At 29.4% G+C, this 27878-nt stretch overlaps 2 protein-coding genes across 3 annotated transcripts; both read right to left on the bottom strand.

Annotated features, from left to right (window-relative positions):
* Nucleotides 1-10689: 10689 nt before the first annotated feature.
* Nucleotides 10690-12302, bottom strand: LOC103488267 (protein CHLOROPLAST VESICULATION). Its single transcript, XM_008446923.3, has 2 exons — nt 11946-12302; nt 10690-11126 (listed from the first exon to the last, which is right to left on the bottom strand). Exons 1-2 carry the CDS (start codon nt 12041-12043, stop codon nt 10730-10732), a joined length of 495 nt encoding a protein of 164 aa, XP_008445145.2. The 5' UTR covers nt 12044-12302; the 3' UTR covers nt 10690-10729.
* Nucleotides 12303-12899: 597 nt separating this feature from the next.
* Nucleotides 12900-20441, bottom strand: LOC103488268 (pleiotropic drug resistance protein 1-like). 2 transcript variants are annotated; one of them, XM_008446924.3, is made up of 24 exons: nt 20029-20441; nt 19487-19607; nt 19316-19404; nt 19134-19218; nt 18887-19046; nt 18728-18804; nt 18589-18642; nt 18395-18485; nt 17990-18291; nt 17616-17897; nt 17192-17508; nt 16950-17110; nt 16751-16854; nt 16496-16652; nt 16316-16420; nt 16084-16238; nt 15614-15946; nt 15232-15522; nt 15048-15131; nt 14833-14966; nt 14404-14631; nt 14118-14289; nt 13759-14013; nt 12900-13580 (listed from the first exon to the last, which is right to left on the bottom strand). In XM_008446924.3, exons 1-24 carry the CDS (start codon nt 20277-20279, stop codon nt 13323-13325), a joined length of 4266 nt encoding a protein of 1421 aa, XP_008445146.1. In that variant the 5' UTR covers nt 20280-20441; the 3' UTR covers nt 12900-13322. The 2 variants fall into 2 exon arrangements, 1 of the variants encoding a protein (XP_008445146.1); XR_007819476.1 differs by lacking the exons at nt 12900-13580; nt 13759-14013 and having other exon boundaries at nt 14140-14289; nt 14404-14510; nt 14588-14631.
* Between the last annotated feature and the right edge of the window lie 7437 nt (nt 20442-27878).

Raw genomic sequence — 27878 nt, 5'->3', positions numbered from 1 at the left:
CTTTTTAAGTTTAATCATTAAAAATAAGGTCAAAAGTACTATTTTTATCTTTCATTGTAATTTCAAATGTCAATTTTAGTCTATACACTTTTAACAAATTTCAAATTTTAATTAGTTCTTATATTCACTTGTTATTGATTTTTTTTTTCCAGTAACTTCTCTTTATTTATTAACATGTTTGCAATAATAATATATCAACATTTTAACACTTCTCTGCATCAAAATCATTAATCTTATTTAACTAAATTTGATTAAATAAATAAATTTAAGTGGTTAAATTTAAGATTTATTAAAAATATAAAGATTAAATTTAATGGTTTTTTCAAAAATAGAAAAGGTTAGAATTAAACTATTTATCTTCCATGTAACAAAACCACTAAAAAATAAAATTTATTACACTTAATTTTTTTATAAAGTGTAAATATTTTATCAAATGTTTTATTTAGGACAAATTTTCTAAAAAATAGAACACATGAATGTGTATAGACAAAAAATAAACAAACTTTAATATAAATGTTATTTTAACCGAAAAAGTTGTTTATACAGTAAAATGAACCAAAATATTTATAAATATTGTAAATTTTTTTACGATAAACTACTACCACTATTTTATAAATTATAATATTTTTTATTATATTTATAAATATTTTCAATATTTTTGTATCATCTAAAATAATTTTTTAAAAAAGAGAGAATATATAAAAAATGGGAATGAAATACAATACACCAATTATTGCTCCTAATTGACTAAGTTGATAAAGTCAAAAAAAGAAAAGAAAAAGGAATGAGTGAATTATTCTTTTCAAATTTTATTATTATTATTATTATTATTATTATTATTATTATTATTATTATTGTTAGACCACTAAAAAGTACACATAACAATCTTAAAAATTCTTAATTCACCTTTTTTTCTACACTAATTTCCCAACCTTCACAATGCCCTATTTTGGAATCATTATGGATTTGGATTTGTACAATATCTGTTGCAAAAACAAACTTTTATAAGAAACCCAATTTCCAAAAATTCAGAAACCTTTTCTTTCTTTCTCTTTTTTCTTTCTTTTTAAACATACAAAAATTGACCTTTAAGTTTAATGCCAAAATAAAATGAAGAAAAAAAAATTTGGAGTCTATGAGTTTTAGAGATGGGAAAGATCTATAGGCCTTTTTCTTGGATCTTCATATCTCTCCAATTTAGCAGCTTTTTAGGCATGCCATCACTTTGTTTTATTCCCCTTCCATTCTTCTTTAATTATCCTTAAATTCTTAATCTAAATTCCTTCCCTATGCTAATCATTCAATTTCTCTTAATCTAATCTTCTTTTTTTTAAAAAAAATTTATTTTGTGATTTGATTGATTAATTTGTATAGTTTACGATTATGGAATCGAGTTTATATTTAAGACTCGAGTCGATTAAGCTTTATTGATTTAAATTTACTTGTAATCTAAAATCTAAATTTGAAACTAAGTGAATGAGTTTTAGTTCGATAATCCATTTATTTTTTTATTTTTTAAGTTATACTTGTTTTCTTACCGGCTTTTCTTTGAATTTCAATCTTACAACTATCCGGTATCAATTTCTTAAGCAACTTTGAACCATGGTTTTATTTATATATATATATTTTTAATTGATAGTTGACAATAAATATTTATTGGATAAATATCGACTAAGATAAAAGATAGACACAAACATGCAATTGAATTTTCAAAATGATCTTTAACTTAACGATAATGGACATAATCTTCAATCTTAAAGTGAAAGGTTTGATCTTCGTAATCTTTTTAGAATTAATTAAATGCATAATATAATTTTTTAGAATATTAGATAGAAAGTTGAATTGAACTCATGGATTATTATAAGAAACATAAATGGTTCGAACACTAAACTAAACTACATATATAATTTAATATTTAAAAATAGAAAGGAAACTAAGAAAGAGAAACACTCTATGGGTTGAAACTTTATAATATACAAACCAAAAAAATAAACACAACATTCTCTTTCATGATTGGACTATGTGGGATGTTGCTCCCTTTGCTTACCAACTTTGAATGTTCCTTCGACAATAATAATAATAAGTTTTTTTAGGAAAAATTATCATTTCCTCATTTTAAAGAATTTTCCAGAGGACTTGGAGAGAAATAAATGGATTCTATTGTGATTGTGAATAAAGTGGTTTGAGATTTTTTTTTTCTATTTTATTTCTCAAGCAAAATCATTGCCATCATGTGTTCTTCTTCATGTATTCTACTTTCTTTACAATTTTTATTTTTCAACTTTCGGCTCAATACAATTAAATTTTTTTTACTTTTAACAATCAAAGTGAAATTTTCATAACAATAATTATTCTTTTAATTTACCTTTATAGTTTTTAATCCTTTGGTCGGTTACGGCCCAACTTTTACAAAAATTGATTTTTTAAAATTGGTTCATTTTAATTAAAGTTACAAAATGTGAAGTTGACCACTAATTTTTATCTCACTTTTACTAATGGGTGATGAATAATAATGATTACATGAGTTTGTGTGTGTTATGAATTGCGATATAATGAAACTTATAGAATATTTATTCTTAAAACGGAAACGAAATAATCATTATTCTTATAATATATATATTTAATTTTGAGAAAAGCGTTCTTTTTTTTTTTTTTTTAACAATTGGAATCAATATGTGTTTGGTGCATTTATATTTTATACTAATTTAATTAATTCATTATATACCATATCACTTAATAAATGAAGATTTGCTACCAAATCTTAGATTATATATCCTATTACCGACCTACCTAGGGCTATATATAATAAGCATTATCTAAATTAAATGAGTAAATTGTAGATATTATAAACATTCAAGCCGGTCTAATTAATCATTAAAATTCATAATTAGGACCATTTAATTGTGTTGATTTTATTTATTTATTTTTAATTAGAGAATTTAGAAAACACAATAATCGATCTTTTTTTTATTTATGAAACGCTAATTTTAATTGTCTAATGTGAACATAGTTCAAATGCATACAAACTTGTATTAGATTCTATATCCAAATATTCAACTTTTTATCTTGTATGTCGTAAAAATAACGATGATTTTAAATTAATTTTATTGGTTATTTAAAAATATAATTAATCAACTTTAGGTCTTTGACAAAAATTTAGGTTCATTCCCCTCCAAATTTATAAATTATTGTTTTCTTTTTTTTGTTAAATAAATATTTAAATGTTTGTCAAATTCTAAAAATTGAAAATTAGTTTTTTAAAAAATTACAAAACTTACTCTTTTTTTTGGGTAACATAACAAGTAGAAGGAATACTTATAGATCTAATTTTTAAAAACTAATGAAAATACCCATTTATAGGTTAAAAAATAGTTTCATGTATTTCTTAAATTTTTTACTAAGTTAATATAATAATATATCATAACCCGCATCTATTGAATCGTTTTGCTATGCTACACTAACAAATTATTTTACCCTAACATTAGAGTAAACATTATTTAATTTAGTCAAAGTCAACTTGACATAATTGTAGATAATATATGATATTTCTCCTTAATTAACACGTGGAGGTTTAACATTCATCGTCGTCTTTACTTAACAATAATCTCCTTAGTTCTTGTCCATTTTGACCTTCTTTTACTACGTATGGAGGTGTAGAGGTGTGAAACACATTGTTTTAAGAAAACCTATTTAATTAAAGAATATTTAAAATTTTTAAACGAGTAATTCAAAAGATATAATTTTATCTAATTTTTAACCAAAAAACGTCAATAACAAATTTCTTAAACACTAAGTAAAAGCCAATTTAAACGAGGGCCACAACTCCTAAAATATTATTTACTAAAATAAATTACACACGACGGTAAAATAGTAAGTGCGTTATTTAAAAAAAAAAAAATTAAGTAATCATGATCATTATTTAACCTATTCTCTTTAATATATAACTATTTAACATACAGTTGCATTTAACTTTACTATAGTCTTTTGACATCTCAAAATAAAACATGAGTATAATCCAACTTTATATAAATATATGTTAATGACTAATATAGTATGAGTCTCTTTTATCTTATAATAATAATAATAATAATAATAATAATAATAATAATAATAATAATAATAATAATAATAATAATAATAATAATAATAATAATAATAATAATAATAATAATAATAATAATAATAATAATAATAATAATAATAATAATAATAATAATAATAATAATAATAATAATAATAATAATAATAATAATAATAATAATAATAATAATAATAATAATAATAATAATAATAATAATAATAATAATAATAATAATAATAATAATAATAATAATAATAATAATAATAATAATAATAATAATAATAATAATAATAATAATAATAATAATAATAATAATAATAATAATAATAATAATAATAATAATAATAATAATAATAATAATAATAATAATAATAATAATAATAATAATAATAAAAAATTCAATTAACCTCAATTAATCAATGGTGAGTTAAATTACAATTTTGTTTTAAAGTTAATTATAAGAAATGTCTAAACATATTATTGAACTTTAAACTAATAACAATAATAAATAATTCGTCATTTTTTATTTAAAAATTATTTAAAGGAGATCGAGTAATTGGAATCTCGAATTATTCTTAAATTATATTTCATTGTTTAATTTTGTGTTTAACAAATCTTATCACAATTATTTTATTTTGTATAGGTGAAAGAATCAAATTTATTTTTAACTTTCATTTCCATTTTATTTTTTCTAATACAAATATCCGAAAAATGAAAATCAAAGTTATTTTGGTAGGGAAACGAATTTGTGACGGTAACGGTGGAGTTAACGTCACCGGTGAGGTTGACGTCACGTGAGCAATGTAGACGGTCACAGCAGCCCAATCAGACAATCAGGTGGCGTTAGGGTGGGTCCACTGAGCCACTTGGAGCCAATAGTATATGGGGCGTGTGGCCCCCACACCCTCCATGTCTGACAAACGCAATGACCAAAACGACCCTGACACCGTCGTTTGAGTTTGATAGCCGGGTAAAGCCCTCAGTTTTTCCTTTTTGTAAAAGGATTGGTGAATTTTGATTTGACGGTAAAGGGTACTATCGTCATCCGAAATGAATTTGCCACGTGTCAGTTATTTAAATTCCAGGTTCCTTCTTGTGGGAAAAAAAAAAAATATATATATATATTTATTTACTCCAGTTTTAAGTATTATATTAAAAAAGGCCTTCGATATTTTTAGATCCTCCAGTTTTATCCATGAATCCGGACCGTCGGTTGCCACATCAATCACGCGTACTTCAATGACAATCCGACGGTGAGGGTTACATCACAACGGACTTTTGGTTTTTCTTTAAAAAACTAAAAAAAAAACAAATGATTTTATTGATTTATTATATAAGTAAATAATGACGTAATGTTGATTGGAATAGTTGATTAAATGGATCTCCTGATCTGATTTGTTTCAATCTCTCCAAGATGATGACATCACTTCAAGATTTTTAGTCATTCTGACATCTTTTCTTATTGGCTCATTTTTGCAGAATATTATTAAATGCTCACTGATTCATACCATAAAACGTGGAATTTCTACGAATAAAATTTAATTAAATTACTTAAAATTTTCAATTTCTTGTGGGCTCTTCTTTCTCGGCCCAATATAGTACTTCAAAAGCCCAAATTAAAGAATACCACCAAAGGGCCTAATATGCCAATTAAATAAAGAAAGTTGCATGAGTGTTATGATTCAAAATAATCGAGCATATACCAACGTTTTACAAAATTTGCAAATATAACAAAATCTATCAAAGTCTATCTATGATAAAAATCTCTCATTAAAAGAGATTGTAAATATTTGTCTATCATTAGTAGACAATAAGAGCTATCAGGGATAAAAATTTATTACCTATAGATTTTACTATATTTACTATTTTTTTTAAAACATTGCTATATACTTATTTATTATTCCTAAATTTTCCATCAATTTTCATTACCCAATTAAATACTATGGATGAATGGAAATATAATAATTATATTTACGGCAATAGAACACTAGTAACATCTTTAAGAAAAGTATTACAAATATTGTAAAATTTCTTAGAATCTATTAATGTGGGAAGTCTATTAACGATAGAAATACATCGCTTATAAATTTTGTTATACTTACAATTATTTTAAAATGTTTATATACTCACGTGTATTTATTGATCTTCAAAAGGTTTTAAAAAACTTTATTTTATACTTAAATTTTAAAAAAGTATTTAAAAAGTGAATTCAAACAAAGTTTAAAATTTTGAACATTTTCATTTTTACATTAAATTTCGGGAGAGATTTAGAAATCGAAACTATATTGGTCAAAAAGAGAATAAAGAAGAAAGAAGAATATTCTAATGTTACAAATTATTTGAAGGATTTGCTTGTGAATTGCAATACCATCTATCTATCTATCACTTTTGTGCATGCTTTTTGCAAAAGTGGGGTGAGAATTTAAATGGGTTTGCACTAAAAATGGGAATCTCAATAGAAAAAAAGACCTCAGCAAACTAATTATTGGTGAAAGAATTACAAATATTTCACTTGCAATGATTTGCCTTTGTGTGATGCAAAAACCTTCTTTCTCCCATTTTTCCATACAATATCGAATATTTCTTTTTATCCTCTCGACAATGAAAGTAAAAAGTTTTCGGAATCATCTATCGTGATTTAGATATGAAAAGAAATATATTCTTTAAATATATGTGGATCACCATAAATCATAATGCATCTCTGTTAAGAAAGACATCAACGATCAAAAGACTATTCATTTTTCTAATCGAATCTTTAATTTTGAAGTTGATATTACAAAATGGCAAAGAAAAATATCATATCATTGTTGTTATAATTATGGGTTGGAATTGAGTCGAGACAGTTAAAACCCATTAAAGAAAACGTTAGTGGGAAAACTTATAGTCCAATATTGCAACACATTTGTGGAGAAGACATGGTTGTATGTTCCCAATTTGGGTACATCAAAAATCTAGATAAGTACTTCTCAATCTATACATTCTCTTGAGACAATGATTGGTGTTTTGAGTTATAACTTAATGTCTCCCTTTGACCAATATAGATTGGGCATTATGGTAATTTAGGGTTTGCTTTCCAACTTTGGTGTAAAATCATTACATATAATGCTTGTACTTTATATATATATAATAATAATAGTAATAATTAAATATAATGAAGTGATTTCATTTTCATGCTACTAAAAATTTGTGTATATATATTTGTATAGATGAATGAAAAAACATCTGGGTTACCTTTCTTGTCAATATAATGATCATTACATCATTTATGTGGGTTGACAGCCATTGTTCCTTTATATGTGTATTCTAATTTTGTTTTAACTTTTAATTTCTTAGTTTTAAAATATGCTTTTTATACTAGCGCTTCAAACCATTGATATGAAAACGGTAAAGAAAATTATATCAAATTTGAATTTTGTGCTTTAATATCACGCGGAATAGTAACGATCGTTGAGTATGTAAATTTTTAACGAACAAAATAGTGCATTTGTTTGGTTAGATAACAAATACTTTATTTTAATTTTGAGGCAATTTCTGTTCAAAATATACTTTTCTTGTTTGTTTCGTTGTTAAATTTGTTATATTTTTTTTTCTCATCGTATTCATATCAGTGGTTCATTGTTTACTATACTAGCTAGTCGAGTTGTTGTAAAGCGTATAGTTTGTTTTAGTCGACGTTATTTGTTTGAGATTTCTAGGTGTTGCCTTCCATATATCTTTTCTAATTATCTTCTTTACAAAAGTTGTTCTCACTGCCCTTATATGTTTGGAGGCTGGCCTTCTTTTAGGGTTAGCTTGCTTGTTGTATGGGAGCATATCATTGGTACGAGAACTTATCGATTCGTTATGAAATTTATTGTGAAGTTGTTGTATGTTGTATTTGTGATTGAGTTTATGTGAAAAGACTTGAAATTAGTATTGTATACTTGAAAGAGTCTTAAGTTTATTTATATTAAGAGGATCTCATACTTTATATAAAATAATCCTAAGTACATTTGTTTAAAGGTGCGTTTCAAACAAGACGTAAGAAAAATATATAGTTGTTGTAGAGATCGATCAGAGGATCTCAAGCTTAGAACTAGGGAGCTAAGTTAGGGCACTAAGGAGTATTGGTTGTACATGAGTCAATGTAGAAGCTATCCTAATAGATCATATAAGGGACGTTGTTGTAATCACTTAACTCTTTATTAGTAAAATTTCTTTTCCATCAACCACATCGTGTTTATACTGATTTTACACCAAACTAGATTACAAATCTTAATACCTTTCCATTTTGTTCGTTCTTAGTTTACCTTCTTGTCATTTATATTGTCACAATAATATTATGCATGTGACTTGTGTTGATTCTATATTAGATAAATCTAATTTTCACTTTAGACTTAATAACATTCTAAAACGCAACGAAATTTTACCGATGAACAATATTCAATGTACATATACATAAAAACATCGTTAATTGATGGAAAAATATTATATGTCTAAACTTATGAGTCATTTCAATTTTCGAAGACTTACTATTGTAATAATGGTGTGTAGTAGTCGGTATGATCAAAGTTATTGGGTTCGATGATTAAAGAGATTGACATGTCAATTTGTTAGAGAAAGACAATATATTAGTTGAGGATACTAAAACCCAAATACAAATATATGATTGTAAGGGTATATGATTTTGATTTTCCATATGAAGAGAGGTTTGAAATGATAATAGATAATATATGCAGGGTTAGAAGGAAACATATATGGGAATGGCAAAAATAAAGTTTGAGAATTATTATCTTTTTTAGAAGTATTTTTTCTTTCTTTGTTTGTGTTCAAGGGAGGTGTTGACTGTTAAATAATAATGTTGTATATTATTGTTGTATGCCATTCTCCCATTTTCTTTTTACTACAAAAATCTCTAACTTAGATTCTTTCCCATCACATCCCACCTACCCTCTCCACCCCCCATTTCATCTTAACCCTACAAATGTGCCATCCTCATATTTATCAAATTAAATTATATGTACTTGTAATTCAACCTCATTGAGGTAAAATAAAAGATATTTATCAACTAGACAACAAGGGTTTGTGATCTTCTTTTCAATTTGCTCTAAGTTACTAGCGGTCTTGTTCTCATCATGTTATTGTTGGTGTTTGCAATTTTTTTTGGGGGAGAAGTTAGCTAGGGTTTTGTGAGATTCACTTTATTACTATTCATTGTGTGTTTAATTACTAGAGCTAATTGCTACGAGAAACATTTTTGATCTTACATTCTAGCCGTATATGATTATAGTCAAAAGGGTTATAAATCTCATATTTATTGATTACTAAACGAGATATATCCATGCATTTTTAGCTTACTAATTAATTTGCTCTACCAATTTAAGTTTATCTCTATGCATATTAGGTAATGGGTGTATTCTAACTAGTGGGGGTACGACTTCGAAGAAAATAGAAATGTGTTAACCAATATTATATTATATCGTGATAAAATGCATTTAATCATTCTTTTTTAAAATTATAATTAATAGATTGATGATGGAGATTGATCCATTAAAAATAAAGATAGTTTATTGATAATTGACAAGCGACACATTCCATTCTTTAAAGTTAGAAGTTCGGTTAAGAAAACACTGTTTAAGAATAGGATTGTTAGGACTGTGTCTCCTATATTGTTCTCCACCATAATTTTCATAATTATTAAAAAACTATTACACACTGATTTGAATGATGTTGGAGGGTTTACTTTTCTGTGTACTTCAACCTCAATACAATATTGTTTCTTTTATATAAAATTTCCCCCACCAATCGAAGTTGAATTAACACACTCTTTCACCACCCTCTCTTACTATGATTATTATCTTTCATAAACATATATGAGTAGCCTTTGTTTTGACGATTACTTAGCTATAGCAACTCAATTAAGCATTTAAAATAGTTTTTTAGTTCATGAGGTTGGAGATTGAATCCTCATATTTTGTCCATTGAATTATACTTAAAGATTGTCATAATATTATATTCAGAAAATAGTTAATAATGGTATAAAAATAAAAACTATTCCTTTCCAAAATGTTGGGATTGAAACAAATATATGATCCAGATATTTCAACGGTCGTCGGCTCATTACGTTTCCAATTATGGGCCTACGGCCCGATTGTTGGTCCATGCCGATCATAATCTGGACTGACCCAACTCGTATGTGTATTCTGGGCCTCTTCAATGTCCTTGAGATTATTATTATTATTATTATTATTGTGATCATAAAATTTTAAGTCAATTATATTAGCTGCACCACTACTTCTAGATATAATAATTAAGTTCAAAAAAATATTTTTAAAAAATAATATAACAAAACCCATGGGTCATATGCTTTATTGATGATGCTCTTACAAACGAAATAGTCTATTTCTTTTTCTTATTATTTTGAACCTCTAAATATTAGTTATTCTTTAGCACTAAATACAAACAAGTGGAAGCATGAGAATTAAAGATGAGAATTTTAAAAAATATTAGCTATTGGTTATTTCACTGTAGGATTGTGAATTACAATCTCTTTAAAATATATATATATATATGTATGTATGTATGTATGTATGTATGTATGTATGTATGTATAGACTAGAATTGAAGAATTGAGTAAAATGAGGGAACGTTTGAAGTAATATTTATATTTTAAAAATTTAATATTTTGTAAAATGGTATTTGAAGAAATGGTAAATTGTGTATTTGGTTTGTTTCGTTATTTACATGGAGAAGCAGCGAGTAGAAAGGGAGGCTGTATTTGTGGTTCGCAGTTGAGGGGCCGGCGCCGTGTGAGGAAGGGCGGCGGGGGTCCCATCTCCGGCGAGCGGCCGGCCTCGGAAGATTCTCCGGCACGATTGTTTCGAGGGAATTGAGGCGCCATTGCGGGCACATTCTTTCTTCGCTCCATTTTCTTGAATTATCAACAAAACTATTAACATTTCCCATTTCTACGCCTCCGCTTTCTCCGCTCATTATCAGCGCCGTCATCACTCCGGCTACTCCCAAAACGCACCGTTTTCGCCACCATTGATCTCCACTTCCGTTCCTGTCCAATACAAAACGCATTACCATAATTATTCAAAATGATCGAATTGTAGGATAGGATTTATTTTTTTGTTTGGATGATGGCCATTTCATTTTTTTACTTATTTGGAATCTAAGATTAATTACAAATCAAAATCAAAGACAAAATTGATACAATGGATTTTGAATATGTCACTTGTCTTTGTCGTATACTGTTTGGTCTAATTGAATGAAGATATTAACTACCACTTTGATAACAAAGTTGATACAGCCTCAATATGAATCATGTAGGGTTGTTGGGTTCAAAGTTAACAGAAGATCCACCATAAATGTGTACTGATTAAAATAGGATGGAAATCAGCAGTAATTTTGAAGGAAGAAATAAAAGATAATATCGAACGACACAACATATACGAGTAGGGAGGTACTTAAACTAGCACGCTATCCACTTTTGCAACTCTTTGGTATATATATATATATATATATATATGTACACTTCCAAAATATATAATTTCCTCACGTGAGACAACTAAAACCTCTCATAGGTGTGAAGACAGACCAAAACTTCAAGAGATTGTAAGCGTAACTGCAGCCTAAATAAAACCTAGAATCCAATTAATTAAACCAAGGATCATCTAACCCCAAATCCACCCAAAATTCAAAATTGCCTCGGATTAACTTTGGATATAAATGAATACCCATATCATTTTTATCTAAAAGCTAGCTGTGGAAAGACTTTGAAACTCGTAAAAACAGAACAAAGGAACTTGTATTGTGTGATCGGTGTTCGTAAACAAAATTTTCAAAAAGAACGAAACGATTAATGAACGGATTTTCTTACAGTGGGAGCAGTGGGTTGTTGGTGGATGCGGTGGAATTTTGATACAAACGCGGCGGCGGATTGAGGTTGTTAACACAGCAGGTAGTGGCCATAGCCATTCTCTCTCTCTCTCTCTCTGTTTTTTTTTTTTTCCTTTTTTCAAATGTATTTCTCTGTGGATTTTGGGGAGAGAGATAGATGGGATTTGGAATAGTTAAAAAGAAGGAGGAGGAGGAGGAGGAGGAGGAAGCGGCGGCGGTGGAGGTTGTTGGTCAGCTCACGATAGTTGAGAACGACGGCAAGGGAAGTCCAGAAAGTTTGGAATTCCCCCAGATTGGGTTAGAAATTTTACTTTGATTGGAAACAATCTTGGGTTTGACAAATTTTATGAAACAAACTTTTTATAGCTTTCAAGTTCCTAACTACTCCAAAGGAGCTTGGTAAATAGTGTGCCCCACAATTTAAAATTTTGTATTTTTTACATATTATTATGACTTCCATGTAAAAGTTGCTTTTTACCTTTTTGAAAAAATCTCTAGTACTGCGGTTGTATGGAAATAATTCGCTACTTATGACACGAGTTAGCTTTTAAGAATTACTTAGATCAAAATAATAAATGATATAGTAACCTGTTAAATAATCAATAAAAGTATTGTGTAATATCGTAGTATTAGAATTTTTCAGAAAAAATATCGGTTGTCATAGTAAAAACTATTGGATGCATGTTAGAGTTTCTTTCTTTGTTTGTTATTTAAGGGTGAAATTATTTTTAGATACCCAAATAATTTGGGTTGGAATTGGTTGCTTGCCGTCTTGAATGACTTTAAAAGACGCGTGCTGGGAAGGCTTTTCTTTAGAGCAGGACACAACAGTCATTCTCACATTGCTTCAACCCTCCAATTGCTTAATACACATTTTCATACCATTTTATTTTGCACCCTAATCGTTTTTAATTTTTACACCACCAACAAGAGCTTTAACTCAACCAATATTTATTAAGGATCAAATGATATGTGGTTCAAATTTTCTTACTTCCAACGTATACTAAAAAATGTGAAAGTATGATGGTATATTTTTTTTTTTCTTTTGCACACATTTTTTTATGAAGGAAAAAAGAAACCCTACTTGTTAACTATGGTATTGTGATTCTCATTTGAATTGATTCAAATGGAGAAATGTTTACATAATGACGTGACCTTTCTGTTTTTAAGGATCTAAATACAATATATATTTCTCTATTTCCCTTCTTTCTCTATTGAAAAAACAAAAGACACTTACTTAAAACATGAAAACTATAGACCTTGGTTGGACATCCTTTGTAATTTTGTGTAGTGTACCTATATTTCATGACAAAACTAAGTCGGTTGTTTCGAGGAAATGTGTGATGGGTTTTCGTTTTTATCTTTTTTGGAAATTAAATGCCTTTATTGAGAAGGCAAAGATGAATCCAAAGAGAAGTGACATCCCAATATGCACCACAGCAACAACACCTAGAAAATCCTGCCTGTACCCAAAATAATTTGTTATAAATTCTTCTACGGTTTCGCCTGATTGAAGGGTCTCCTTAATATCTCCAAACTGAGAAGCAACCAATCCATATAAGGTCCATGAGACTGGGCATGCCCAAAAGTACCATCTCCACCATATGGGAATCCTCTGCCATTAATTTACTCCATATAATAAGTTTCAAACTTCTACAGAAAGCTATATGTAAAAAGAAGAGGTAATCGTTTGAGAGTGATTTTGAAAGAACTAAAATCCTTTTTGTCATATCCAAAATCACTCCCGAATATACCTTTTAATTATTCAAAATCAATTGATGTGAGTAACTTACTGTTCGAGGAATGAGGAAGCCTGAGAAAACGTTCCATATTGCGTAGAACGAAGCGGAAACTATGCTAGAGATTTGGTGGTTGGGTGTAATTGCGACAGCCATCATTCCATAGAAAGTGAAGTACAACAAGGTGAAGTACATGAAGAATAGATACCAGAAGAACTTGGTTGCTGTCCACTCGAAACCGATCATAGCGTACACGATGACACTGTAAATGGTCGACTGAATGAAGACATATGGGAGCTCAATGACAATCTGCACGGCACGTTTCCCTATTCAGTTAACTCATCTTTCACAAAAAAAGAGCTACAACTACAAGTGTAAGCAGCAGGTAGTAGCAATAACATTGTTAATGTAACCTGTCCGAACGCATATGGCAATGCTGAGTACATTCCTGCTGCTCTTTCTCTATAAAAAACTGTTCTCTCAATGGCCACAACTGGTTGAACGGAAGAGGAATTTTGTGTCCCAATGAAGAGAACAGCGACATACATAGAACCTATTGCATTGAAAAGATCTTGCCGTGTTTTCCTGCATTGGCAAGAGACTAAAGTGAAGCCACCAACTAGAGATTTAAGAAATTATGACGAAAATAAAACTGTCCAAACTCTTTGCCACTAAAGCTCTCTGTTTTTCCTCTATTACCTTCTCGAGCCGAGGTCCCAAAATATTGTCCCAAATAGAATGGCAACAAAAGTTGCAAATATAAGTCTAACGACAGTGTATGGTGGGTTACGCCAATAGGAGAGGTGCTGTTTCCATAGACATGCCATGCACTGGTTAAGGAAAGATTGTGAGTATTGAGTAGGAAACAACAAGTCCTTCGAACCTGGTGAAGGCATGCTCAGTTCCTTGATCAAGGCTTTGTTTCTCCTGTGTCATTGTCATATCTGTATATTATTAAATAATCTAGAGGAAGATGTAACATAGGACTTTCTTTAATGCCATTAGTTTCCATATGGCATCCAATAAATTGCATAAGACAAACTTTTGACACAATGAAATCTTGTTGTTTACTCATTTAGACAGTGGTGGAAAACTTTAGTTATGATTAGGAACATAATTAGAATGTACCTATGTAGTTCTGAGTTCCTATAGATGTCAGTGAAGTTAACCCCAAGAGCAGCTTCTTGTGCTGGTGAAGTAATATCTAACATCCAAGTTGCAGGATTGTAACCATCCTTGATCTTTGGAACTCCTTCAATTCCCTTGATGAAGAAAAATCACCGTGTTTAGAGATTTTAAAAAACATGGTATTGATTTCAACCACAAGTACGGATTATCCTCACCTCAAAGTATTCAATTAAATGGGAAGAATGGCGACCAATCGGACCGACATATATTGCTTCTCCTCCTCTTTTCAAGAGAAATAGCTGCAACGAGGAATTCCGGGATTTTTTTTCCCTTTTAATTCCATTATGAAATTTAAAAAAAAATAATAATAACCAACTTCTCAAATGAAAGGGTGTTCACCTCATCAAAAGCATCAAATATATCAATACTTGGTTGGTGAATAGTGCAGACTACAGTTCGTCCAGTGTCAACTGTGTTTCTCACAGTTCTCATGACTATTGCTGCTGCCCTAGCATCAAGACCAGAGGTTGGCTCATCCATGAAAATTATAGATGGATTAGCCACGAGTTCAACTGCTATAGTTAGCCTCTTGCGCTGTTCAGTTGTAAGTCCATTAACTCCGGGCAATCCAACTAGAGAATCTCTCAACGGGGTTAATTCCATGAGTTCCATGACTTCCTTGATAAACATCTGAAATGCGTAATCATTGAGTTAACAATCATAAAATAAAAGATAAATACTTGCAATTTAAAAATAAGAGAGAGAGAATAAAGATTGATACATTTTTAGTGGCTGAATCAACATCAGAGGGTAATCTGAGCCATGCGGAATACATCAATGATTCATAGACTGTAACATGTGGAGAGTGGATATCAGTTTGCTCACAATATCCTGAAATACGAGCAAATGTTTCTTGCCTCTTTGGAAATCCAGATATTGTGACTGTCCCATCTGTATATCCACCAGTTTTCCTTCCAGCCAACACGTCCATTAGAGTTGTTTTACCGGCACCACTAACGCCCATTAAAGCTGTTAAAACACCTGGCCTGAAAGCACCACTGACGCCCTTTAGCAATTCCAGTTTGTCCTCAACGACACCTTGGGCTTTCATTTCCTAAAAAAAGTTAATTTCGAAAGAAGCGTGTAAAAATTTCTGACATGGTTTCCGCTTGAGAAAATGTGGTTGTGTTGCTGTAATGATCATTTGATATACTATTGTGCATCATGGTTCACTGAAATTCAAATAAATACCTGTGGCATGTCTACAGCATATCTGATTTCATCAAAAGTGATTGAATGTGGTTCATAAGGAAGAACCATCCCTCGGTTGTCATTATGGTTAACTTCATTGGTGCTCCCAACACTTGTAGCCAATGTCCTGGACGGTATATTTTGACTTTCTCTTTCTGCATTATAAAGATATTCATCAGGTATACTAATGGATAAAGCTAGGCAAAATATCAATCTCAATTTGATGACCCACCGAAGAAGATGTTTGTCTTTTTTGGTTGTTCTATTTTTCCAGTTCTATTAGCATTTTTCTCAGCCAAGGTATCTTCAGATAGCACTGCTTGCGCTCGACCAAATGCTGCAGGAAATTAATCAAACAGTTAGTAACGTGTACAAATTAAAGTGTCAAAATTGTACAAAGTGAATGACTTACGATCTAAGTAATGCAAGGCCAAAATGAAGAGAAAGTTGAAAAGCAAAACGTATCCAATTGTTGCTCCTACTCCAATCCAATACCAATAAGCTTCTGGGAAAATCCCTCGAGACTTCAAGATTGAAATGCCCAACGGTTCTGAGGAATTAGGAAGCACCTGCAGTACACAAATTTCAACATATTTATCCGTTCTTGCTGATGAAATTTCTATACAATGTCACATCTATGAATCCAAAAGATAATTTTCGTACGTACATGCCTCCAGCTATTCCCAAGAAATTCGTTTACTGCTATAGCATTCTGTCCATACATCATTGGCGAGACCCAATATCCCCACAACCACCATGAATGTACATCCTCTAATAAGAAAGAACAGATTATTTTTTCTTTACAAATCAGAAATGTCGGCTCCATATATTATGTAGGCTGTATTCAAATTAAACATGGAAGTTACCTCGAGCCACGATAAATCCACCCAAAACCATAACTACTGGTAGAGCTAATGTCGCACATGTGGTAGCCACGATAACATCTCTTCCAAGACCTGCTGCTAAGCGAAATAATCCTGATGCCATTTGGTTGATGCAGAAAAGTAAAAGAAACTGTTTGAAAAACCTGAAAATGAATGTTCTTTGACGTTTCGTGAACTGGATAAAAGCTTGGTCTGGAATTGTAAAATTGGCTAATTTTATTTACCTTTCAATGTTTGGATCAAACCCTATGACATAATAGGTCATGGCAACCCAAATGCCAACTTCTAGACAGGTGATTGGGATCTTGAGTATCCATGTTGGCAGAGCATATGCCCAAGACGGATAGAAGAGAAGGTCTCTTTGCTTATAGAACACTGGAAGTTTCACAACAGTCATAGCGAGTTCAGAGAATCCATTGAACATGATTACGACAAGAGTAAAAAACAGGGCTCCCATATAAATCCCTCCATCAATTTCAGAATCTCGATGCAGCTCGGTTCGTAGGAAGAGTGTCATTGTTATCAATGCCATTATAATAAGCTGAATGGAAAAGAACAAGGGAAGTTGAAAATGAGCAGAGCTCAAACATTAGACATTAATATCGTGTTGTGTATTTCAGCAAAATTTTGAGGATAGATACCACTTACTTGGAACAATTTGAAAATGTATACAAAAGAATTCCTCTTCATTAGCAGAAGTTCTCTGGATATGCAGGCTTTCAACACCTCCTTTTTGCTAACACCGTATTTCTTAGAAGTTAAAGTAGCTGGGTGGCATTTGGACCTATTGAACGGAGTGGCAAGCTCATCTCCCAGTTCTCGACCAATATGAAATGACTGAAATGCATCAGAAAATTCTTTAACTGAAACAAATCTATATGGTTCATCTCGAATTGCCCAGTACTGCTCTTGGTCTTTCCTCGAGGTCACCTAGCATGAATGAGAAGAGAACGTTCAGTGTGATTGCATATAGAGTACATTGTCTCCTGACAAACCAATGTAAGTGCAAAAGAGGTAATTACTTCTTGAAGAAAATCAGCCACCCCTTTTCTCTCTGGACACTTGAAGCCCACATGTGCGAAGAAGGTGAGAACATCTTCTCGTGGGCCTTGATACACAATATGCCCATCTGACAGAAGGATTATATCATCAAAAAGATCAAATGTCTCCGGTGCTGGTTGGAGAAGAGATATAACAGCGGTTCCGTTAAGTATATGGATTGATTGCCTGAGAGAATTCACTATCTGGTACGTTGTTGAACTGTCTAAACCGTTAGAAATCTCATCCATGAAGAGTGCCCTAGCTGGTCCAACTAGCATCTCCCCTGTTTTTATTGGCAAGAAATTTGAGAAATAAAAACATTTTAACAATTTTGGATTTTATGAAATGGATAAAAAATCTCTACAAAAAAGACTCCTAGATTTTACCTGTTGTAAGACGCTTCCTCTGTCCTCCAGAGATACCCCTTATCATTTCATCCCCCACCAAAGTATCAGCACACATCTCAAGCCCTAAAATCTGCAAAACGATACTATCAGAGAGTGGGACAGAGTACATGCAATTCAATCTTCTTCTGTGGTTGAAAGACGGTTCATCACATATGCAAGTTTTGAGTTCGTACCTTGAGGATATAGTCTGTAATAATGTTAGTTTCTTGCCCTTCTAGTGCTTCTGCCTGCAAGTTTTGAAGCATTGATTACAGAACTTGTAAAAGACCGAAAACTTCTTTTCCATTATGATGTGCTTCTTTCAATTCAAACCTTCATGTAGATATCAAGATCAGGGTCAGGTTTGATATTTGCAGCCTTTTCTCTCCTCGAAAGTTCTGCCAACATTTCTGGAAAAAAAATTCAATTTGGAAGCAAGTAGTTAGCATCTTCAGCTAATATATAATTTATTGTGCGATTTTAGCAACTAACCATATCGTGGTCCGACCCCTTGACATCTTGCTGAAAAAGCCAATGTCTCCCTTACAGTCATCTCTCCAATATGCAGATCATGTTGACTTATGTAAGCTGAAGTCCTTTGCGGTACGAACTCCTCCATTCCATGTCCATTGTATGAAACTTTACCAGAAAACTGGAACCCACAAGAACTCTCAACACTGTGGCATTAACAGTCTCCAAGTATTTAGCTTATATATAAGTTTTAGGATTTGATTCTTACTTTGAGATCTTTCCCAAGTTTTCCAGCCAAAGCCAATAGTAAAGTGGTTTTTCCAGAACTTGGGGGACCCAAAAGCAACGTCATTCTGCAGAATAAGAACAACCAGCGTTATGAATAATGAAAAAGTAACGGTTACAAACAATCTTATGCTCCAGATTCAAATCATATTCTTGTTCGTTTACCTTTTAGGCTTGATAATTCCACTGACATCGTGAAGAATTGATAGGGATTTCTTCTTACTTGGAAGGATGTGAAGATAATTTAGTAAACCCTGCAGACAACAGAAAGCAAGCAGACAATGAGATATAGTTTTTAAGACATAATTTTATTAATCTGAAAGTTTATTTGATTACCTCTAATATGTTGAGAGAGAAATTGAACATTGTGGGCAATGCTCTTCTTCCCACGTAAACTTCTGCTTCAACATTTAGATGCTCAAACCGAACTTCAATTGTTGGGATTTCTAGACCAACTCTGTGTTGTAATATATTGGAACATTAAATTTATTAAATCTAAAATTTGAAAAATATTCTAAAATAGATAAATAACAAATAAATATATGATAATCAACAGCTCAAAAACATAAAATCGTTATGGACAGTCGACTTCAACTTGTCAAATCAAACAATGGTTATATAAATCATAAGCATTATGGCACTACTAAATCATCATACCATAACAAAATTTGAAACCAATAGACCGTAATTAATACTTCTCGTAAAATATGAAGATATTATGATTTCATTTCGTCATCAAGTATTCCCCAACGTACTGTTAGAGTTTGTGTGAGCTTCAACTCAATGATTTCAATCTACAAAGCTATTCCAGAGCACAAAAATAGCAATGTAAAGAAACAATTAACTTCTTCCATTCGAAATCGTAATCATGAACTAACCTTTCAATCCGGTCTCTAAGCTTCAACAGAAACTCCTCATTATCTTCCTCAGCAATCTTAACAAGCCTCTCCAAAACATGTCTCCTCTCCAACAATCCAATCTTCCGTATATCGATCTCCCTAGCTTCACCTTGCTCCTCTTTCAGTATCCCTCTCCGTATCCGTAAATAAGTCGGAAGCTTCTCGATCGCCGCCCATTTCAGAGCCTCTTCGTCGTCGTCTCCACAGGAAGGCCTGGAGAAAACTTCCATGGCAAACAGAATAATTCCCCTGAAACAAAACCTCTGAAACTGCTTCCACTGCAAAATCTAGAGACGATCGAGTAACGAACTAGAAATTTGAAGAATCCATTGGACTCATAGGTATGTGGAAGGAAGTTGGAGGGCAATGGCGGTGGCTTGTGCAAGCTTTTTTTTTTTCTTCAGTAGGATTGTTTGTTGATGAGACATGGAAGACAAAGGAGCCATAATATATAGTTTCGAAAAATTCAAAAAAATTAATATATAAATACAATAAAATAAAATAAATAGATATTAAAGAGTCAGCTCAAATAATGGTATGTGTTGCGTTTTATTATATGGTCATGTGATTCAATGATATGATTTGATTAGCAACATAAAGAAAAAGGGTGGAAAAAGGGTAACACTAAAAAATGAAGTCAATCTCATTCTTCAAATACTATTATATAATCTTTTCAAATATAATTTTTTTTAGAAGTGATTTATTTTATGGAGTAATCAGTAATTAATTCTAAGGTATTGATAAAGCATTTTAGAAGTGAATCCTTATAATCTTTTAATTAAAAGAGTTTCATTGGTTTGCTTTCTCTCATTTTCATACCCTTCATCAAATTTTATTCAAACATATCACTTACCCACATGACTCACATGCTACCATATAAATATATACCGTACTATACTTTATTTTTAAATTCATTTCTTTGTTTATTTTATCTTTAAATACACTATTTTACGCATTCTATTTTGTGTACTTTTATTATTACTACCAATATTGTTATTTTAATTGAATATGGAAATAATGATTACATTGTCGATAAATTGGGTGGTACGCAAATTCGTACCAATAAATCAACATAGGATTAGTCCTATTAATGGAATCGCAATGCTTAATTAATTTACAAATGTTATTTTATTTAAGTAGATGATGGATGATAGCTATTTGTATTTTATTCAATTAAATTGATAATAATGTCATCTAATATATATATTTGACTAAATTTGTTAAATTAAAATGAAAATGAATCAAAAATTAAACAAATAGCTTGAGGGAATATCACACTAACCATCTACGAGAACCTTAGTCGGCCGGACAGCATTACCTGACCTGAAGTTTAACAATTATATTTATTATTAATTAATTAATTAATTAAGATTCTTTCAAAATTAAATACATAATTGAGATTTTAAACTTTATTTAATTTAATTGGTTCACACCTTGAGAAAGTTTTTAATTTCTTAATTGGTTGTGCTTAGTTTAACCTATTTTTAATCATTAAATATTACTTTATTTATATGACGATAAAGATGAAAGTGTTAAATTAGTTAGAAAAAATCTGAAAGGGGTTTTGAAAGTAATCTTCCTCGGGAAGAGGAATGGAAAGTCATAGTATTGACTTTGGTACGAAGCATTTCTAAATTTGAAAGAGAATACCAAGAAGAGGGAATTGGTATTTAGTAATAACAGAGTAAAACGACGCAGTTTTAGTTATATTAAGAATGGAGGTGGAGAAAGCAAAGATTATAGATTAAAATAATAATTCGGATTAGTGATAATATTACCGCAACGGGTACCAAATCCCCACGGATCCGGAGAAGATCGGTCGGTCCATAGTCAACTATTTTTTTATTCTACACAACTCATAATCCGAATTATATAAATCCCTTTATTTTATTTTTAATTCTCATCATATATATATATATATATATTTTATGGTACATGCATCTGATTATCATTATCATTATTATTATTATTATCATCATCATCCTTGTTGTTATTATTATAAAATTATTCTTTTCATTAAAAGTTTTTTTTTTCTTTTTTGCTGCTTCCTTAGGCTATCTCATTGCATGTTCATTATTATTTGGATATAAAGATATAGCCTAATTTTAAAAAAAAAAAAAAAATCGAATCAATATTAACTTTGTATTTAGATAATAGCTAAATAATCAATTTCATTTTCTGCATTGCGCAAAACTTATTTTATGAAAAGCAATTTAGCATGTCTTGTCTTTTATCTTTGGCTTAAATTTTTTTTTTGTGAATTTATAGTTTAATATGGTATTAGAGTAGGTGGTTGTTCATATATTGTTGTTTCCTTCACAATTAAAATTTGTAGGACCTTTCAAACATTTCAACTCATAGGTGAGAGGAAATATTAATGATATATAATTAAATTCGCTTTCAACCAATTGAGTTTTTGGAAGAATTGGGGATTTAATAACTTTATAGATTTTTTTTTTTACGAAAGTTTCAAGTTTAAATAAATGCAACTCTAATAAATTTAAAGTTTGTTATATATTATATTATTTAAACATGTATTAATCTATGTGTAAATTTTTCATGGATTAATATTAATTTCCACTGATTATATATTTTGGTTTAGTGTCCGGATTGCAAAGAGTCCCCTGTATAAATAAAGTAATAACATATATGGTTAAAAGATTGTTATTTATTTAACCAATGCACAATCCCAAAATCTTGGATACTAAAGTATAAGACAAAGCAACATAAGTACATACACTACATTATATTTATATAATAGTTGGACAGTGGGAAAAAGAAAATCTCTATTTTAAATGTTGATTGTAATCTAAAACAATAATGAAACTTCATATATATATATATATTCACTTTGGTTAATTATAAAAGAGTATATATAAGAAATAAGATATATATAATCTTAGATAAAGAATTTTATACGAACAATTAGATGACAATCCTAATGTTGACTGTTCTAACTCTAAAAAATTAATGAAAACAATATTTTGTGTACGCTACAGAACAACACCACATTGCTTCGTGAGAGAAATCTCATCCCTTCTCACAAAAACAGTTAATATAATTTTAATTTTTAACCAACAATTAGATGCTTGTTAATTCAAAAGGACAAATTTCAAATTATTGAAATCAAAATTTAAGATATTGGTATCGATGGAAATATAGAAGTTGTGACCTAACAAAATTTCAACAAGAAAAACACCCATAGAAATTTGATTTTGAAAGACATTTTCAAAAAATCTAAAAATTAAACTTAAAAACCAGTAAATAAACATTCCATTGTTTTCAAATAATCAAGTAAACATGGCTATTATTTTGATATCAATGGTGTATTAATAATGTTTATGTTTTGGTGTTTCGATAAATTTTTAAAATATAATGAAAATATCAATCCAGCGGGGTTAAGGTTGATTGGTTTTAAGGAATTGATGAGGAAACTTAGGTTAAGTGTAAAAAAAAAAGGTGAAAATAAAGAAAGGATAGTTTGGAGAAAAGGAAAATGAAAAAGTTAAAAGGAAGAGAGAGATGGTGGGGGGAGGAATAGGAAAGAATAAGATGGGGGGTAGAGGATTGTGGAGGGAATCAAGGGGGAAAGGATCCAGCATCCCAGCTGTTTCTTCCCATTCGTATCATGTAGCTGTCCCATCTCCTTCTCCACCTAAACAATCTATTTGTCAGTCAGATCCTTTCCATTTTTATATTCCCCTTTTTCCCCTATTTTATATATAACATATACATACATACATATATATATATTTAATATGTTAGACGAACATTTAGGCAAATTTTGGAAACCAATAATTTTCTAAAAAGCTAAGGTATCCTCAATATTAATAATCATTTTATGTCTATTTATTCTCTTTTCTTACAATAATTTTGATTTTTTTTCTAACGATTAAAGTCTTTGGCAAATTCTAAAATATAAAAATAAGTTTTCATAAAACTATTTTTTTTTTTTAGTTTTCAAAATATGGATAATAAATAATCAAATTTAAGAAAGGATGTATTGTATCTAGAACTTAAATTTTTAAAAAATAATTAACTTTTGAAAGGTATTTTTTTTTAATTTCTAAAGTTTAAAAAGATGTGTTTAGTCCTCGAAATTTTTTAAAATAGATTTTAAAGTTGGTTGTAAGAATTATTTCATTGTTTATGCCTTTTTATTATTTTTTTTCTTTTTTACCAAACTATAACTATATCCTGTGTATTATAACTTTTATTAGATTATTTGATTTAATCTTCGTGTTTTAGCTTCAAGTTTATGTACTAATTAGTAATTAAAAGAAGACTACACCAAGATATGCGTACATTGGAGTAGGTAAGTGGACATATATTTGTGAAAAGTAAACATAGATTAACCTAGCATATAAAGATGGTAATATAGTTACTTACCAAGAAGTACGTGGTTTGAATCTATCTCTCACATCTATGATGCATGTAAGGAAAAAATATTTGTTAAAATAAGCACAATTTTAAGAACATTAATATTTTAATATTTTAAAATATTTTATTTTCCTTCTAAATTTATAATCGATTTTTTTTTAACTCTTTTACTTTTTTTTGAAAATTTTTGGCTACGTCATTACTTCAATAAACATTCACCATCCTAAATATTTTCTTTTTTCTTTAATTTTTTTTAATTGTTTTTAAAACACTAATCAGTGAATTGAAGTAACAATTATTCTTGGGATTAATCTAATATTTGGTGTTTGATGTCCTTGCATTAAATAAAATTATTGAAGTTATTTCGACAAATCATGATCCAATATTGTATAACACACTTAGGAAGATTTTCTATACCTCGTAATCTCAATATTAATCCAGATATATGTATAGATTTAATTATAAATAATAAAAAATATTAAAATTTAGGGGTTTAAGCTCAAATGGCCTAATTTAGCCTATGAATTGGCCTAATTTGACCATATATTACGCAAAAGTTTTAAATGAGCTAATTTATTTCATAAAAGTATGACCCATTTTACTACAATATTATTAATTTACGATTTTTTTTTTTGAAAACTAAAGAAAACCGATACGTTGATGGCGTGAAAAGGGGAGCACGTAAGGAAAGCGCATAGCGAGCGGAAAAAATACCATCATTCTCTAATTCTTTCGCAGACCTTCACCATCAACCAAATTAGGCCATTAGGATTTTCATTTCCTCGTTGTAGACCTTCAAAGTTCAAGCCAAATTGTCTTCCATCACTGTGTCGAGAAGAAATCTTCCCTTCCCGAGTGTTTTTTTTTATAATTCTTATATGAAATTAAAGGGATATATATGAGATCAAATCGTATTTATTTACATACTTCAACGGTCTTCTTCACACTATTTACAAAATTAGAATGTTGAAGAAGTTAAGAATTTGGTGATGTTTATCTGTTTAAGTCACCTTAAATGTAGAGACTATGTGCAAAACAAACTAAGTAATGCATGTTGTATATATTTCTTGATTAAACCATCACTTTGAAGTTTGTATATATTAAAGTGTTGATTTACTGTTTGAACAACAAATTTAAAGTGTTTATTCTCTGTGTAAACAACAAATTAATAAATGTAGGTATCTAAGAAGAGAAAGTTAGCGAAAGTTGTCAAAGTAAGATAAGAAGGATAATCAGTAAGAAGATAAAAAAAAGTGATAAGAAATAAGAGGAGGAAAAACAAGTAACTGCGAATGTGAAGAGTGAGGAAGAAAATTAATTTAAACTGTATATAAAATATGTGTATATAATATTTCAGTTGAGTAAGATGCAGTTAGTTATCACTAACAAATGATCTTATAACTTAAAATGTATATTACTAATATTGTTTCAGAAATCGACCGAGGAGAAAAAAGAGAAAAAACAACCAAGAATGAGGATGATTATGACCATTAAGTTATTGAAATATACTTACTATAATATATATATATATATATATATATATATATATATATATATATATATATATATATATATATATATATATATATATATATATATATATATTACATATACATATAATGATATTGTCCTTGAAATTATGTTTAATGGTTAAGAGTGAAAAAATTAAACATCTATGCAAGGCTAGATGTCATTAAAATATAAAAAGAAAATTAAATATTAGGGAATTAGAAGTATTTAAAAATACGACTTTTGGTAGTTTTCTAGACCTTAAATTCTCAAAATTCCAAAGCCAACTCCTATACCACATCATCGGACGTCAATATAGACTGCAATTTTGGTTATCCTGATAAACATATTACAAATATATGTAACTACTACTGGATGTCCAAATGTATATATTATGGTAAATAAGAAGGGGTATATTAAGAATGTTATGAAGATAACAGACAGGTCATATTTGTCAATAAATGTATGACGATTTATAAATATGAAGGCCTATATATTTACAAACTTAGAGAAGATAAATAACTAATGTATCTCAACTTATATGTCTAAAATACATATTCTGGAATATAACGTTAGACGTTATAGGAATATTACGATTTAATGAAGTACAAAAAAGGTAAAAAAATTGATGAAAAAAACTAACCAGATGTATGTGAAGGCATATGAAATTGTTGAAGAAATTGATTTGATTTCCGACAGTGAAGCTCTGAACACAGTGATAAAAGAAGACTTTACAAGTGTATAACATTGAGAAATTTATTTCCGACGGAGGATGTAACAGATGAGAATTCCGACGAAGAAAGGAAATTCAATTGATTTGCGACTAAATAACAAAAGAATGAAACTAGATAGAATTGGTGAAAAAATTAAGATATTATCTGACAGAAGATCAAATAGAATTGGTGGAGAATTTGATATATAGGAGTCGGAAAACTTTGATAATTAGAAGAAGACGACGGACAAAGAATGATGAATAATTAAAAAATATATATTTGAATTAAGAAATATATTTTTTAAGAATATCTTCTATTAAAACATATATTATTTTATTATAATTCAAAGCAATTATATAAGGTAAAGTTTTTCAATTAATATAATAAAGGGAATTAATATTTAGACAATAATAATAAAAATAATGTAATTAAGTAAAAAAAAATCTTAATTTAAGATATTTGTGAAATTTTTTATTCAAAATTACTAAATATTTCTAAAATTTATATAATTTTCTAAATTATCTTAGGTCACCGACCGTAAAGATCTTTATAGCCCATGGGCTTAGGCCCAACCAACACATCTCACTTGTCCGGCCCATTGGATGGAGAAGAGACGGGTCATATTCTAATATTAAAATATCATTCTTTACTAAATTTTAATTTCGTTGTTTAATTTTAGTTAATGTATTTTCGTGGAAAGAAAATGTAAATATATTTTCAAAATTTATAATAAAATACTGATTGGATATCAAAAAGTTAAAACTTTTATCTATCTAAGCTTGTTTAATTCATGAAAGTTCTTTAACGTGAAAATGCAATATACTTCCTTTCACCGAAATTTCAAAATTAAAACACATGTATTTTTAAATACCCAAATTTAATTTATGCACTCATAATAAATCTTAAAAGTACCATTCAAACTTATTTTATTGTTAAATTTTTTGATATTAACCCAAACAATTCGAACTTCCAACCTAAATTGTAAGGGTCGATTGGTTAGAGTTTTTTTAATGTTTTTTTTTCCAGGTTGAGTTGGGTTTAGGTTATATATTTAAAAATCTAGATTGACTCAACCAAAATTTCTAATATTATTAAAATATATATTACAACTTATAGAAATATAATTCATAAATATGATTTTTTTTTAGTTTGTAATAAACATGTTGAATTTTAATAGTTAAAATTTGAATTTTATAAAATTTTAATTATTAAAATGTATTGTAGATA

Source organism: Cucumis melo, chromosome 3 (assembly GCF_025177605.1).
Source record: "Cucumis melo cultivar AY chromosome 3, USDA_Cmelo_AY_1.0, whole genome shotgun sequence".
Taxonomy (NCBI): Eukaryota; Viridiplantae; Streptophyta; class Magnoliopsida; order Cucurbitales; family Cucurbitaceae; genus Cucumis; species Cucumis melo.
This window is presented reverse-complemented; position numbering and strand designations above follow the sequence as displayed.

Excerpts from the sequence above, each read along its gene's own strand:
- LOC103488267 (XM_008446923.3), bottom strand. The coding sequence starts at position 12,043 with ATGGCTATGGCCACTACCTGCTGTGTTAACAACCTCAATCCGCCGCCG. Across the intron at positions 11,127-11,945 it reads AACAACCCACTGCTCCCACT|GAACGGAAGTGGAGATCAAT; the intron begins GTAAGAAAATCC and ends TGTATTGGACAG.
- LOC103488268 (XM_008446924.3), bottom strand. The coding sequence starts at position 20,279 with ATGGAAGTTTTCTCCAGGCCTTCCTGTGGAGACGACGACGAAGAGGCT. Across the intron at positions 17,111-17,191 it reads TTTGATCCAAACATTGAAAG|GTTTTTCAAACAGTTTCTTT; the intron begins GTAAATAAAATT and ends ATTCATTTTCAG. Across the intron at positions 14,967-15,047 it reads ATTTAATTGAATACTTTGAG|GGAATTGAAGGAGTTCCAAA; the intron begins GTGAGGATAATC and ends TTCTTCATCAAG.